This window comes from Orbicella franksi, chromosome 7 (genome assembly GCF_964199315.1).
Source record: "Orbicella franksi chromosome 7, jaOrbFran1.1, whole genome shotgun sequence".
NCBI classification, from domain to species: Eukaryota; Metazoa; Cnidaria; class Anthozoa; order Scleractinia; family Merulinidae; genus Orbicella; species Orbicella franksi.
Window position 1 is genome coordinate 3,606,189 of NC_138151.1, and position 16,094 is coordinate 3,622,282.

Consider the following 16,094-nt stretch of genomic DNA (forward strand, 5'->3'; position numbering starts at 1 on the left):
ACTCTTTAGGTTATGTAGCTTACTGTCAACGATTTTAAACTTCCATGGGGTCTGTTACCCAGTTTGCGTTTGGTGCAGCAGTTGGTGTTGCTCTTTTCATTGGCGCTAACACAGCTCGACGCTACTTTCTTCCGACAACTACAAACGAGACAGAACGAAGGAGTTCTCCAGACGATACTTCACCAAGACCCTCAGAGCAAGTGCACTCGATACATAGCGCCATCACACCGGTGCGCCATAGATCCGAAAGTTCTGACACCGAAGGAAATCCTGTTGTTGTCAGTGAGGACGTCGATGCGAAAGAGGGTCAACATCTTCTCAACCTTCTCTTCAACATTGCCGAAGATCAAGCGAGAAAAGAAGGTTATATTCACCGCGGGATAACTTGTAACTCTTGCCAAGCGAGTCCGATTTGTGGAATTCGTTATAAATGCTCTAGTTGTGTAGACTATGATGTTTGCGAGCGCTGCGAAGCGAGAGATGATCACAACAAAACTCATCTCTTCATCAAGATTAAAATTCCGATGCCTCCGCTAACAAATCCCAGAGCACCTTGTATTAAACCACTTTATCCAGGTGAGATAAATATAAAAATCAAAACAAAAAAATAATGAAAAAGGTACCTCGTATTTTGGGATAATTATGTAGATTTTGTGAACTGTTTTGAGTTCATACTTCATGCTCATTAAATTAAGCTTAATTTCTGGAGATTTTCTCATTTAAACTATTCTTCCTGTTTTCTCTACCTTACATTTCCAGCCACTGAGGCTAAGCAGTGGTTAATGTCATTTACGTCAAATTAACAAGCCCCTGTTTGTAGATGTATTAATTACATGTACTTTACAAAATTAATTACAAAATGTAATTACAAAATATAATTTCTTATGTGATTTAAAACATTGATATACACAGTTGACTAGCATTTCTTATGTGAAATCATAAATTTAATGCAGCAGATTTTTTTTGTTTCCTAGCTGTAATAGCTTTCTAACACATGTACAAATCAGAAAGCTGTGAGTAATTTCATCAATTAGCTTTGACCAATTAATTATGCTGTACACAAAATTTGTGCCTTATTTATCTCATAGTGACGGGTTATCTTATCTTATTGACTTGCAGGCATCAAGAATCACCCTTGTAACATGTCATGGGATGAAATTCAGAGTCTCAGAGAGCAAAGCCACTTTGACCAAGCGGAGATAGAAGCACTTATTGAACAATTCAAAACTCTTGCTACGAAGAAGGCGGGAATTACACAGGACGTGTTTGACAAATGTTTGGGGCCCCTGGGACAGCACAAGAACTTGGTCATGGACAAGATGTTTAAGTTTTATGATCAAAATGGTGATGGTATAATTGACATTGACGAGTTTGTTATAGGTCTATCCATTCTTGTCAAAGGTAGTGAGAAAGAGAAGATCCCCTATGCTTTTGCTGGCTGTGATATAGAGAAAAAAGGCTACATTTCTAAAGACAATCTAAGAAGCATGTTTAAAGCGTACTTTGAAGTCAGCCTGGAGCTAGTTCGTGATGTTGTGAGATCATGTGAAGAGGAAATGATGGCTTCCTTTGATGACTCAGCTGACAAGCCAGTATCAGCAGTATTTAACGCGCCAATTCCAAATGATACAGGTCCTTCCACGTCGAGTGGCAAACCAGCAATGCTGCTGAATAACCCCGGCAGCAGCACTAGTGCTAAAGGAGTTGATGGCAGATGGCCAATCATGGAAGCTATGTCACAGGACGCGATTGATGAGATGGTGAACAACGTGTTCCAGTGCGCTGATACTGACAAGGACGGCAAGATTTCTTTTGAAGAATTTGAAGCTTGGGCAGCAAATGACAACACAATTCTAGCCTGGTTTGAGGCCCTTGGTACAATCTTTTGACTCAAAGTTTAAAGTTTTATATAAATGCTGTATTTATTATACATGTATATTTTATTTATGTCAACATTTTCCTCCAGTTAGCTCTGTTTCTTTACAGTGTTTATTGAAGTGTACACAGAACAGTGAGTTTCAAAATCTGAGACTCACCAGGACACCTAGAACCTTTCATGAGGTTGGAACTGTCTTTGACCCTAAAACTGAGTCATTTTCCTTGCAAATTACTGCTATGTCGTATCTGGTATTAGCAGAAAAAAGTTAGGACTAATGTAATTTAAAGGAGAAGGTCACTCCGAAAAGCTTACTTTTTTTGTCTTCCCCTATAACAAGTAAATGTTCAGCTTTTCCACTCACCCAAGTTTCAGTCTTTGGAGTGCCCGCTATCCTGAAGAAATTTGTCTTGAAAGAAGCGACTTGAATGACGGAATGACCTCACAAAAACGCGGCCTAGCTGCTGAGTACTACAAAATGGCAGCAATGATGTTCAAATTTTGGGCTTCTTTGGAGACGAATTTCATAAGGAAAACCTGCACTTTAGAGACTGAAACTTGGGTGAGTGGCTAAACTTAGTGCAAGGTTTTTATTAGTGTTGACAAAAAACATACCTTTTTTGCGAGTGACCTTCTCTTTTAAGTGTTTTTAAAGAATGAGTGTGAGTTACTCGTAAATAAAATTTTTATCCCATGACTTGGAAGCAGAAATTTGTGGGAAAGGGAGAGAGGAAGGATAAAATTTCAAGATATGGAGAATGAAAAAATCTTTTTAGCTTCTTTCAAGATTTTTTGATAGTTTTACTAATAAAAGTTACATGTAAACAGAGTTTCAGGTACAAAAGACTCTGAGTAGAGTAGAGTATCGGCATGCTTGTAATCTGAATCGAAAGTGGAATGATCTATTATTATCTAATGATGCCCTTTACAGTTGCTTAATTTGAATGAATTCAAATGAACTCCACTTGTAAGATTTACCTGGAAACAAATAATTGATCAGATGATTACTGGAAATACTGGTCACATTGCACAACAATTGTGCGATGTGCCCAGTTGTATATTTCTCAAGACCATTTTGAAAAAATAAACTTGGTAAAATGTTCAGAATTTTTGGGAAGATCTTTATCTCTTGATGAAATTATGAGACTTGTCACAGCAAGGTCCTTACATTTACACATGTTGGGGTGGTGAATGGCACGTAGGAAATAATTATTGTGGGTCTTGTGAGCTTTGATCTGATCTTAAAATCTTGGAATCTTTAGAGTCAAGTTATTGAGTTTTGGACATGTATTTGTCACTCCCTCTTTCTCAGTTTCTTGCAGGGTCACAGTGGGGTCTTGGCATCTCTGTTGAGTCTCCGATTTTTAATACCATTCAGAACCCCTAGCCATGAACTGGTCTCTCTGTGGCCTTCATTTATGGAAATCCATCTGGGGCAGATCTATGGGTGTTCAGAGGTTCAGTTCAACCCCCTATAAAATGAGACATAAAAGCACACTGACTTGGCCTCAGAATGCTTGAAATCCCATTTATGAGGACCTCAATTTTAAACATTTTCTGTGGGAGGATGCTCACAGAACCCCACCACAGGGAACTGCCTTTGGCAGTCCATGTCTTGAGTCCCCTTATCTAAAATACTCTATCTGCCCCGAATCCATTTACATGTAACACTGTTGATATAGACTGCTGTTAATTGTTATAGAACTGCTACATAAGTGATACTTTTACCCAGATTTTTACTCGGATGTAATGAAGAGAACAATATAATTAATCTAGACAAAAATTGTATCATATTCACTCCCTGTTGCTCTCCAACGTAATTTTGTACTGTGCATTTAGTCAGGTCAGAGCATCAATGCAGTTATACTTTCAGCTTCATGAGAATTCTGTGTTGAAAGAACCTGGAGTTGTTTCTCGGTAAAACCTCGTTCAACTCCTTGGATCATGCTTTTAAATAGCCAACTGGTCTGCCTCCCACTAGATGGGATTTTTAAGCGTATTATGTTTGTTTGCAATATTTCTTTCAGTTTAAGTGGCATGCCTGAAAACTAGCTAGTTGTAGCTAAGTGCATCGACCACTATAAACATTCAACAAAGATATCACAAGACAGGACTAAGCAATATTAGTATCACCCAACTAGTGGACTAATGCAAATCCTGCATTTTGATTGGCTACGCTACTAGGGGACTATTAGTAATAGTCATCGAGTAGCGAAATTGGCACCATTGAGCGTGACGCTTTCTTTCTTTTTATTCCCAAATAAATATTTCTTCAACTTGCATTTGCTAACTTTATTATTACCTTTTCTGTCTGACTAGTTGGGTGATACTAAAACAATTAGACCCTTCGCCCTCAAGAGCCACGGGTCAATAGCCCATTTGGCTTCGCGTCATGGGCTATTGACCCGTAGCCCGCAAGGGCTACGGGTCTAATTGTTAACTAGTATGTTTTCTAAGGACTGGCCAACGTAATGTAAGGTATTTCCAATAAAAACAAAGGACGGGGAAAAAATGTAATATTTTTGTGATTTTTTCTGCTTTTGTAAAAGTAGAAAAAATATAATCTAGGCCAAGAGAACAAGCTTAGTTTGTCACTCACTGCTCTATGTACACTTGGTCATCATTTTTGTCTCAAAATACTTTTAGATTTTTACTGTGTCTAGTTGAGTAGGTTAGTTGTATTTAGACTGTAAACATAAAACTTAACCCCAGAATGTCAAAAATTTGACATCGATCAATGTAGATATTCTTTGAAGTGTTTATCAAGGCTTGTCTGAAGTGAGTAATGAGAAACTGCACTTTGATCATTGTGTGTGTGTCTGTCGTGTTCCACTTGGATTCACTAGGCGCTGAAGGCGACAGCCACTGGTTCCAGAGGGGAATGCGGTGATAGCGTGATTTTCTGTTTCCAGCGAAGACTTTCTGTTTTACTTCTCTGGCACAAGGCATTTTATTCCGGTCATTACAGGAATGTATAGACGGTTTCGTGAATTCTTTGAGAATTTTCAGATTCATGTCGCGATCAATTGATCGCGAAAACTGCGAAGATCATGGTGGCTTCGCGTTTGCGGCATGTTGAGCTGCCACATGACAAGAAAGAGAGGTGGTTAAAGCTAAAAGATCTTTATTCTGAGCTAGAGGGTGTGCAAACTGCAAACGATCTTGCAGTGACTTTGCAAAGAATCTTTGAAGAAGCTAATAATGACACTCAGAAACTCGCTCGCGAACGTTCGAAAGATGCTGTGGATTCCTTCGGGCCAAACTGGCATTTTAAAGGCTTGGAGGTATTTCTCGAGGAGATCGCTACCAGAGAAGAAAGTGAAACGTTTTTTAAGACAACTCTGCCCTTCATCGTCACTTTAGCTTCGAGTATTGAGGAGTTTGCTCCAAGTGAAGGCATTTTGCTCTGCTCGCAGCTGCAAGGTATGTCCTGTGAGTCGAAGTATTGTTTACAATCATGTCATTATTATGTTGTCCAAATGATACCTTCAATTTCATTGAAAACAATCGGAGTCGACGAACTTTGCTTGTTGGAGATTAGGAATTTAATTTGCACAACCTTCTCTGATCAGGAAGTTAGTTTAGTAAAGTGCGTGCTGTTATAAATTAGAAGCCTTATTCTGGTTCTTTACCAGCTATTGTCAAGGTCACAATGAACTTGTGGAATACGTCCCGCTGGTGTTGTTGAGAGCCGTTTACAAACACTCACGAGATGACAACAGCTCTTATTGATCTGTTTTTGTTAATTGAATGTGTTTTAGTATATTGTAAGGACTGGCTTTGGCTCACAATTCTTAGAGTCTTGTTCTGTAATAGGCTGGTGGCGCGAAAATTTGTCGGTGCGTTTGGCGCGAAGAATCGTTGCGCGATCGATCAATGTGTGGCAAATTATTAGTAGCGCATGTATCCAAATTACCCTTGCTTAAACGTTTTAGGACTCCTTTTAAACTTTAAGAATATCAGTTAGTATCAGGGAATTGCAAGATCTGGGGTTTTGCATCTGCAGAGTTTTACAATCTCGGAAAGTTTAGGAAAGGCTTTAATGTACATTTGCACTTTGGTAATTCAATAAACAGAGAATTGCAATTCTATCCCTTTACAATAATTGAGGTGTGAAGGTATTCGAATTTGCACTTTGAATTATTTAATGATTGGATGGTAGTCTTCAAGAGGGGTTAAATGTTAGTGCTCTGGCCTTCAATTTTGGGGTGGGAATTTTAGAAATATAATCTTTTTGGTTTGATGTAGTGAATGTTCAACACAAGGCATTTTCTTACAGCTTCTGACTACTCATTGAAAAAAAATAACTTTATTATATTCCAGCTATGATAATTGGCTTAAATTTGCACTTGTTTAATATGCAGTTCCAGAAAATATCCACACGCACCCCTCCTCCCCTACCCCAATGGAAGGTTGTAGAAATTTCAAAAGAGGTATTGCTTCTCAAGAGTAAAGAAATCTTAAAGAGAAGTAAGAAGGTGAACTAAAATTTCCCTCAAAAGAAAAATCAACAATAAAAACTGTGCAAAATGAGCCATGACGTGCTGTCAAAAGATATAATGATACATGTACATCTCTTACTAACACCCAACGCCTAAGATAGTTTTCCAGGGAGGACAAAGTATCCCTGAGTCATAGATGCCATACAGTAGATTTAGGTAAAGGTAGGTAGGTTAAGTCTGCATATGAGTCAAGTGACCCATTCAGGCTGGAGCTTATCCCGGTTTCTGTAACATGAAGCAGCTAAGAGTGTTTCTACTCCCCCCTGGATGGGATGCTAGTCCATCGCAGGGTTACCCCCAGCATTAAGTTCGCTGGTGGATGAAGCACTGTGAGAGTAAGGTGTCTTGCCCAAGAACACCAGACTGTCAGATCTGGAGATGAGCGCACTAACCATGAGGCCAGCGTGCCTCATCTGAAACCTGAATGATAAATGATGAAAGTTTCATTTTGTCTTTGTTTCAGAGTCTGGTGTTGTTCTTGAGAGACGATTCATTGCTTGTGTTTTGGCCTCAGCTTTTCTATGTGCTCTCCCTCCTCCACCAGATGGCACTCAAGTTAGATCAATTAACTTTGTCCATTTATATGCATGTTTTCACAGGTATGCTTTCTGTGTTGTTTGAACCTATATGTAGACTGCAGGAGATTTATTTGTTCTAAAATTATGTCAGTTATGTTAGTATTGTTAGTAGCGTGAGTATGCGTATTGTATAGAGTAAGTGTTAGTGTTGCAAGTGGCGTAAGTAATAAGTTTTTTGTAAGTAGTGTAAGTAACTACATTAATATTGTATTGTAAGCAGTGTAAGTAGCAATTAATTAAAAAAAGATCGTGTCAGTTGTTCAAGACAGAACCCTAGCTTATAATTTTCTTCTATTGTCTAAATAATTCTCTCAGTTAGGAAATGCTAATAACTCATTCTTTCATTTGTCCATTCATTCATTTAATCATTCACTTATTTTGAAGACATTTTCAAAAACTGAACCCGTTTATAGGGCAAAAGATGAAATATAATTTTTAAAATAATTGTAAACAGACAGCTTTATTTTGCGTCTTTCTTTACATGTTGAGTATAATTATGTTTGCTTTATAGGGAGGATGTCCAACAAACCCAGGCTGCTAAGCTACGATGTTTAATCCACTATTTTGAGAGACTTTGTAATGAGTGGCCAGATATTGGTGGAAGAGTGTTTTACTGCCGACAGGTACTGTGTGGCATCTGAATGGTATATTGATTTAGACTGAATTTCAACTTACTTGTGACTATGTTTCATGTACACACAAATTAAAGATGACTGATTGTAGGAATGTGGACAGTTTTCTTTGAACAGGATTTTCATTACATACCTGATGTTTCTTGCATTTATGTTTGTTCTCTTGGCTAATGACAGATCAAAAATTATCAAGCTCAGATCTCAAGATGGAATGATTCTGTAGTACCACTCAGGAGTTTAACAGTTAGATGTCTGAGCATACATTTTGTGACCTTTTTGGGGAAGATATTCACATTTGGATCAAAAACAAAAGTTTAGACTCTATTACCAAAAAGAAACGCAAAAATATTAGAACCTTTTTAGGAAGCTGTGGCATGTGAACCATTTCTTGTTTTGCACATATTACGGAAAGACCATTGTGTATCCATTTTAACCAGAAGAGAGCATCTCTTCTGACTTAGAAAAATAAATTATGTAGTATTTAAGGGTATAAATCACCTTGATACCACAAATATGAGGGAAATGGTGTAGTTTCCTGTGCAAGGGTACTCTTAAATGCAAACATTTGCTTCGTTTTAATGCAGCATTGTCCTTTATGTATAATATGTGATTATGTGTTTTGCAAGGTCATACCCAGCAAGTCACTTCCAACGCTTGACGATTGGATGTCATGTGATCTGCCTCTGTGTCCTGTGATTGTTGATAACGAGACGTCTATTGAATGCTCTGGGGAACACATGCTCCAGGTTTGACCATACCTTGAAATTCAAAGAGCGATATTGTCCAGTCGTATATTTCTGTGTTACTTGTAACGCTGGGAGAGAAGCAAAACCTGAACAAGTTACATGTGAACAGGTCTGCTCATACTCTTATCCATTTTGGCATGACATTTACCAGAAATTGCAGGCTGTAGTGGCTTGGAAGATTAGGCAAACAGGCCACAAGAACAAAAAATCTTCCTCTGGGGGATGTACAATAATTATTGAAAATCTCAGTACATTTTTCAGTCATATTATATGAGAATACCATTATTGACCACATTGCAATTGCCCCAGCCTCAAATACACAGATGCTCTTTGGGCTCATCACGCAATCTTCCTCCCCCATGAACTTTGGCTGAAACAAACAGCACATTGCTTTGCCTTTATAGGTTGACTTTGCAAACCGTTATATTGGAGGTGGTGCACTGGGTGCAGGTCATGTGCAGGTATTCATAATTCTTCACTTTTGAGCTCCAGCAGTTAGTGATGTGTAACTATTTTGCTTGTGGTAACATTCGGGGTATGAATATTTCCAAGAATTGTGTCTAATAGTGGAAGGTCAACTGTAGTTAGTACTTTATACTTACGTTTCTTATTTTGGACACCTCTCATTGAAATCATTGTGTGTGTTGTTATTTTAGGAAGAGATCAGGTTCTGTATTAATCCTGAATTACTTGTGGCTCTGCTGTTCATGGAGGCCATGCAAGATAATGAAAGCATCATGATCAGGGTCAGTTCAAACTCTTCGTTTGTGTCCGAATGTAAGTTGCAATAAGAGCTCCAACACCCAGGGTCCAACATCTCCCTTGGCAACCTCGAGGTATCCTCCTCTGTTACTTCCTTTCTCTTTTTCCTGTAATCTCTGTGTAAATAATAAACAAGATGAGCCATGCCATAAAAAATCACTACTTTTAGATACTGTCTTATCATCATCTCGAGTATATTCATATTCTCAGTGTTGGACTGGAACAAGCTTTCAACTGAGGCAAATGCAGGGAGCCTTTTCAAATGCAAACGATGTTTATCTCTTTTTAATGATTTTCCCCCCACATGAGCCTCTATTGCAAGCTAGTTCCAGTGCAATACTGAGAATACGAATATGGCCTATTAGCTTGGAGTAAGCCCAGTTCTTTTTGTCAGGAACAACTACTCTCCTTTCTTCAGGTCCTGTGCATGAAAGGAAATTTAGTCAAATGTCAGGCACGAGTAAAAACATGACTGAAGAAATTGCAGAGAATGCTCCTGCAAATTATTCAACACTTTTTTCTCTTGCCATGTAAATAAAAAAATGTAAATTTTATTTATAGTGGTCATGCACTTAGCTATACAAGCACTAAGCTTAGCTAGGTTACAGGCATTCCACTGAAACAAAGGAAACAAAAATAATCAAAAAATCAAATAACTGAGTACTGCTTTTGATCAGGGTTTGGGATGAGTTGAGTTGATTAACATGCTAAAGCACTGGTTTCATTGCTTCAATCAACTTTTTGTCCCTTGTTGATTATTTCTAGGGAGTTGAAAGATTTTCGTCTTATTCTGGATATGGGAAAACGTTTGAGTTTGCTGGTGACTTTAAAGATGAATCACAGGTTAGTGATCAGTATTTCATTTCTCTTTGCAACAAAACGACATTATTTTCTTAACCAATCTGTGTTATATCTTGAAATTGAATCTGGGACACAGCGTAAGATTCGAATTGTAAATTTTAACGATCTCCGTCGTGGTTCACGTTCTCCACACAACGCCCAATTTGGTCATTTCACGTTGTTGTTTTGCAGAGGACGGCAAAGAAATGTACCAAGAATTATAACATACTTGCACAGCCATCGTTCATTAAATCTTTAGCGACGTTCCCTTTGCCGTTGTAATTTTGTTAAACTCGTCATTGTTTTTATGTACTACTGAATTCTCACAACTGGCATACGAAATGTATGGAAATCTGTAAGAAGAATTGATATTTCTAGCCTAAGACTAAAAGTATTCTTTTTCGTCATTGGTTGTGTAGCGCGATGAAAACGGCGATTTTCTCACAACGGTGGTAGCAATTGACGCAACACAGTTCAAGAACGCGCCAAGGGAAGCCCAGTACGAGGAGTCAGCTCTGATGCGAGAACTCAACAAGGCTTTGGTCGGATTCTACAACCCGGAGGTTGGGTCCCAAGTCATACAAAGCCAGTCAGGTTTGTAATTCATAAACCTGTAGACACGTTATACGGTATTCAACCAAAACTTTGTGCGTGAACACAAAACAAAGGATTGTTCAAGATGCAATGTCTTTCTTAATGTGTTTCATAACCATTTCCTTCAATTAACTATGGTGCAAAAGACTATTTTCTCTCGAAACACAGGGCGCCTTCCATTCGATGAAAAATTCCGGTTTGAGTTTCCGGAAATTTCCAGTGACGAATGGAACGGCATTTTCCCGAATTTCTGAAAAAGAGGACAACTTTGCGAGGAATACCGTCACTTTCGAAATTTCTTACCAGGCATCACCGTTTCATCGACTTTCCTCAAATTTCTGGAATTTTCGATTGAATGGTTCGCTTTTCTGAAAATTCAACATTTTCCGGATTTTCTGGAATCTTCCCCCGAAATTTTCGTATCATTTGTCCCCGTTTCGAAATCTTCGGAATTTTTGGTCGAATTGGAAGAGTCCATAGATAATGAATACTCTCGGTAGAACAAAAGACTGGTGGGTGAATTAGCGAGAGGAGCAAAAGTGACGTGTCCTGTCCACCCAAAACTTTTCGTGCTCGTCACCGTATTTGACAAACCGAACCACGCGTGAACTGACCCTGAAAAACGATATGGTATGTTTTGCAGTCTAACCGTCTAACTGAGTAGTCTTCTGACTTTCAGTGTTCCAGTAAACGTGTCACAAAGTACAAATGTAGAAACTTCGTTAGGACTGCGAACATGAAAATTGCAAGCCTCGGGCGACTTGTGTCGTGTTAATTAGGTAGATCCAACAATTAAAACGCATATTTCATTTTCGCGCGTAATTTCTATAACTGTACCAGTCCTCTGCGACAAATGGCGAACGCAAACTTAGCACACCAGGGAAGTAGAAGCAGATTCTATGTATTTTTGGACTACATCAACATCTTTCTACGAAAGTATAAATTAGATTCTGTTTTCCTTCGTAGATGACAGTAACGAGTCCTTTGCTGGGAGTGTGAATTCATCAGGGGATCTCGTGGTATCGTTGGAGGATCTCGTTGCATCATCGGAAGAAACGGGAAGTAGCATGGAACAATCTTTGACACAAGACGTCCCGGAAATCCAGGAATTTAGCGAAAAACTTGTTAATCTTGCGCTCTCTCAAGCCTTGGATGAAGTGAAATCGAACAAAGATTGTGCATTATTTCAAGACGTTGTAGACGGCGACGTTGTAACAAAAGTGATGAAAAAGTCGTTGATCGAGGTGTTCGGAGGTTCGCCAGAGAAAGCTCGGGTATATTCGGAAAGCCTTCTCCGTCCGTCGCCAATCCCGAAGTGCTTGTCGCGGAACATCAGCGGTTCAAGCACCCCACTAGTTCCCGGGACGCCTCCGTCCTCACCGGCCATTTACGACCTAGAACAGACATCGTTTGACTCGGATCGGCTTCGTAATACTCTTTGTTTAGACACAAGCCCGGCTAAGGGTGCAGCATTGTCCCTTTCTGCGAAAAGTTTTGCTGATTCGCTCTCCAATTCTCTAATGTCGTGTATTGAGCTGACGTCATCGCTCGCCACTGCCATAGCAACCACGGCTACCTCGCCAGGACACGTGGCCGCGGGTACCAAAGAAGTGTTTCAGAAGAGCCCCAAGAAATTAGGGTCTCCTGTAAAGAATGGTGATAGTCTTATTTCTTTTTTGACTCGTAAAGTTTCGAAACCCGAGACACCACCAAGACAAAGTTACTCAAATGGTTTTAACATGTCTGAATTTGTAGAGGACTTATCGTCGTTAGTCAGCTCAGCGAAAGTTGAAAGGTTTGCCACGGGAAAAGATAGAACAGACAGCTGTATAGAGATCGCTAATCCTAAGCAAAACCTTTTGGAAGAATTTGATCGAATTGATCATGTAGTGAAAAGAAAGGAAAGTGATGAAAAATTTTACATCTCAGATGCAAAGCTGTTTGAGTCGTTAGCGACGAAACTATCAAGTTTAATTATTGAATCAGCGATCCAATCTTCGATTTACACAAAAGATGAAAGAAACGAACATGAAATGGATGCGGTGGATTTCGTCGATGAAAACAAACCATTAGTTTCCGACACAGGGAATACAACTACCTATAGCAGTAGCTCAGTTAAGATCACGGACAACAAAGACTTCTCTAATATTCTCAATGGCCATGTAGATAGTCTTCTTGTGGAAACAATTTCATCCGCCCTCGCCGAGGCTGCAGAATATTGTGTGGAAGAAACATTACATGAATTCTCTTCATCCGCTGTGGATGGTGAAGAAGAGCGAGTTGAAAAGAACGGAGAAAGTGATCACAACACACGAGAAATCAGTGCATTGGGCGAGAGTGACGTAAGGTCGTCAGAATCTTCAGAGGACGAACAGAGCGACTTGAATGAGGTGGACAAGTTCTCTTCTGATAACGCCTTAGGCGTTTATTCCTCGGAAGTTCCAGAAACTGTCGTTCAGACAGCGGAGAAACTTTCCCAAGAAATTATATGGCATGGAGTGACACAGGCGTCAGAGATAATAAAGGAGAGATCAGAGAATGCGACAAAAGAAGGTGAGCGATGCCGACGGGATGAAAAACAACTTCAAACTGGCTCGACGGAAGGGTCGCCTTCGTTATCAGGTGAAGACGTAAATGACGAACAAACTCTGAATGAATTCGCGGAGCTTTTGAGTACTTTAACAGTATGCGGAGCTGTTAAAATTGCAGAGGCATCTTTAGAGGCCCCCACCGGGGAATCCCGGGTACGCCCCGTTGCAACAGGGAACTGGGGATGCGGGGTGTTTAAAGGGGACCCAGAACTCAAAGCTGTCATTCAGTGGGTGGCTGCATCTGCTGCTGGGTGTCCTGTGGTAGTTTATCACACTTTTGGTGACCGGAGAATGTCACGGGTAAGTTGTAAGATTGCATTTTTTTTTTTTTTTTTTTTTTTTTACATTCTCTTGCCCCTTGTTCTCCTGAGTTCCTTTCTTTTCCCGCGCTCGCAGTGAGTTACATTTTTCCGCGGGTTTCATGTTTTCCCGCGCTTGTTACCCGCGCTTCTCAAAGGTTTTAAAATGTTTGCTCGAGCCGCGCTGAGCGAATAAATATTGTATTGCCGATTCCTAATCTTTGTTTCAAAATTTTACGATTCGAGAGCTAAGACTTACTTTTATTGATCTAGAATCGTTGTTCCCCTTTTTTATCTCCTTGTTTTGTGGATCACTGTCTGTTTTTCTTTCAAAGTTCCTCAAGGCGCTCGTTTGCTTACACTCGCGTGGCTGGAAAATATCTGACGTCATCCAGGGGGTGCTTCGATTCTGCAGTAGTACCAAGGAGGAGAGAGAAAGTACAAGAGGGCGGCGAAGCCTACTGTCTTTTCTATGTCACACGCCACAGACGTCCTTGTGATTAAATATCAAATAATGGCATAGTTAGTCCGAGAAACAAATTCTATATCAGTTAGTACAGGAATTATAACGTATAGTTATCAACGTTCGATAAAGAGCAAGTTAGCGGCTCAAAGACAATTAGGAAAACAACTAGTACTTAAATCTTATAAGTGATAAACATGGAAATTCTCCTTACCATATCAATATAATGTCCACCAAACAGGTGATGAGAACAGAGAAAACTATTAACTAGGCACTCTCATCGTAATATACCTATAAATTCTTAGGATTATTGTTGAAACAAATAGATGTCTTGAACGATTAGTTTGTAAAGAAGCTGTAGGATCAGTTGGTCGAAGCGTACCGCGAAAAACGGCGAGCGAAAAAATATGGGAGAAGCGAGAACTCGCTTCTCGCACCAAGCCCCTCTCTCCTTTTTCTCGCGCCATTTTTCGCGCCGCGCCTGGCCTACGTCGGTGGCCAAGTAAAACACTTACTTGATTGTCAGTTCGAAGTTAATAAAGGTAAGCTAAGTTTATTAGCGAATTTTGTACATTGATAAATGATAGTAATTGGTCTGAGTGGAGTCAATTCAGAGTCGGAGTGAAAGAGCGAGAAGTTTCAAAATTGCCGACAGTTGGATCTGGTGGTTCCATGCGCTAATAACGCTATGCGCATGTTCGCAGGCATGTCGAGAGATCGATTCTAAATTACAAGCATGTTTATTCCCTGAATTGTGCTCCACCCAGTCCGGGTACTTCTGATAGTATCTATGACGAAATTCCAGTTTATGAAGTTTTTGGGAAACAGTTTTTGGCCAAAAATGTGGCTGGTTTGTTTGTTCAGTTTTATAAACTGAAAAACACCACGTAAGAAACCCTTTAAGTGCAGGCAATTGACGCACGAATGGCGTAGGTGTCCAATTTGAGCATGTTTAACTGAATTGGACACCTGTTACTGAGTGGACAGTGAGATTATCACACTCTAATGACGTAACAAAAAAGACGCGCGGAGAACCAATCACAAACGAAAATGTTGATATTGCTACGGTTAGGATAAATTATCCACCGAAATGAATTTTATGCTGGAAAGCTTTCCAAATCTGCGGTGGTTAACCAATCAATGTGATAATTTGAAAATAAAAAGGATTATACCATTATTTCATATGACAATCAGGATTGAGAAGTCTTACTTTGAGAAGACGAAATGAGATTAGTACAGTGATGGACTGAGTTTTTCTTGCAACGGAAAGACCCTGGGGAAAAAGAGTCCCCGGATTCTTTTTGCTTAAACAGCAGCCTTCCCCCACCCCCCTACCTCGGAACAGCCCCTGAAACAGGGAGCGTGTTCCTTTTCTTTGTGGCGTCGTTTGCGTTTTCTAGCTTATATTGTGTCTGCATATGTAAACTATTGAAATGATTATGTGTTTAACGTTAGCCTGTTGTTGTTATGTGTATTTTTGCCATCTAATGAAGAATCTCTCTTTATGGAGACAGTTATTAAAGTATCTATCTGGGGAATTTTTTTGTGACTGCATCGGGAAGGCTTTTAAGTTTTATACACATGGTAGTTTTATACTTTTGAAATAATTGTATTCTTAGCGTTGAATATGTTAGCGTTATTAAAAGCAATTATTTTTCTAAATTATCCACGTTTAGAACTAAAAGCCTTAAAAGCTTTCATCTCGCCTGTTTGTTTCCATGAAGGGTGTTTTTAGCGAGTCTAATAGCGTTGCAGGGCGGATTTCGAGAAAAAAGTATGACATCTTCTCAGAACATTAATTCACCTCCAACCGTGCACGAAACAAGACCAAACGAAGGCAATGAGATATCAAACAATTTGTTTCCTGTTGGCCGACTGCCGTATTTACCTCGGCGACTTTAATCGAAAGCATTTTATCACTGCTGTAGATTTTACTGAAGTATTTTCTTGGTTAATTAGAAAAATCATTAATATTTCCTTGTCAGTTTGTACGAAAAAACTGCGTGTGATTAATATGCTTAACTTGAATGTGGTAACAACCTTTCATGCAAAAAACTCTTATTCCCTGTGAGTTCTGAATCGATATTTATGGTAGGTGGTTTTATCATAACAAATCTCTTATCAGGAATTCCTTCAAAATCAATAGAAGAACTCTAAATTAAATCTTGTAAATTTTCAGGCAAACTAGTTGGCCACGAGCAAACATGACCA

At 39.4% G+C, this 16,094-nt stretch overlaps 2 protein-coding genes across 2 annotated transcripts; both read left to right on the top strand.

Annotated features, from left to right (window-relative positions):
* Nucleotides 1–42: 42 nt before the first annotated feature.
* LOC145493160 (uncharacterized) lies at nt 43–1,890 on the top strand. The gene is made up of 2 exons (XM_081472563.1): nt 43–576; nt 1,120–1,890. Exons 1-2 carry the CDS (start codon nt 45–47, stop codon nt 1,887–1,889), a joined length of 1,302 nt encoding a protein of 433 aa, XP_081328689.1. The 5' UTR covers nt 43–44; the 3' UTR covers nt 1,890.
* A 3,024-nt stretch (nt 1,891–4,914) lies between these two features.
* Nucleotides 4,915–15,548, top strand: LOC145493195 (uncharacterized). Its single transcript, XM_081472614.1, has 10 exons — nt 4,915–5,299; nt 6,842–6,977; nt 7,468–7,579; nt 8,215–8,334; nt 8,739–8,795; nt 8,991–9,080; nt 9,862–9,939; nt 10,356–10,530; nt 11,497–13,421; nt 13,756–15,548. Exons 1-10 carry the CDS (start codon nt 4,927–4,929, stop codon nt 13,918–13,920), a joined length of 3,231 nt encoding a protein of 1,076 aa, XP_081328740.1. The 5' UTR covers nt 4,915–4,926; the 3' UTR covers nt 13,921–15,548.
* Nucleotides 15,549–16,094: the final 546 nt, after the last annotated feature.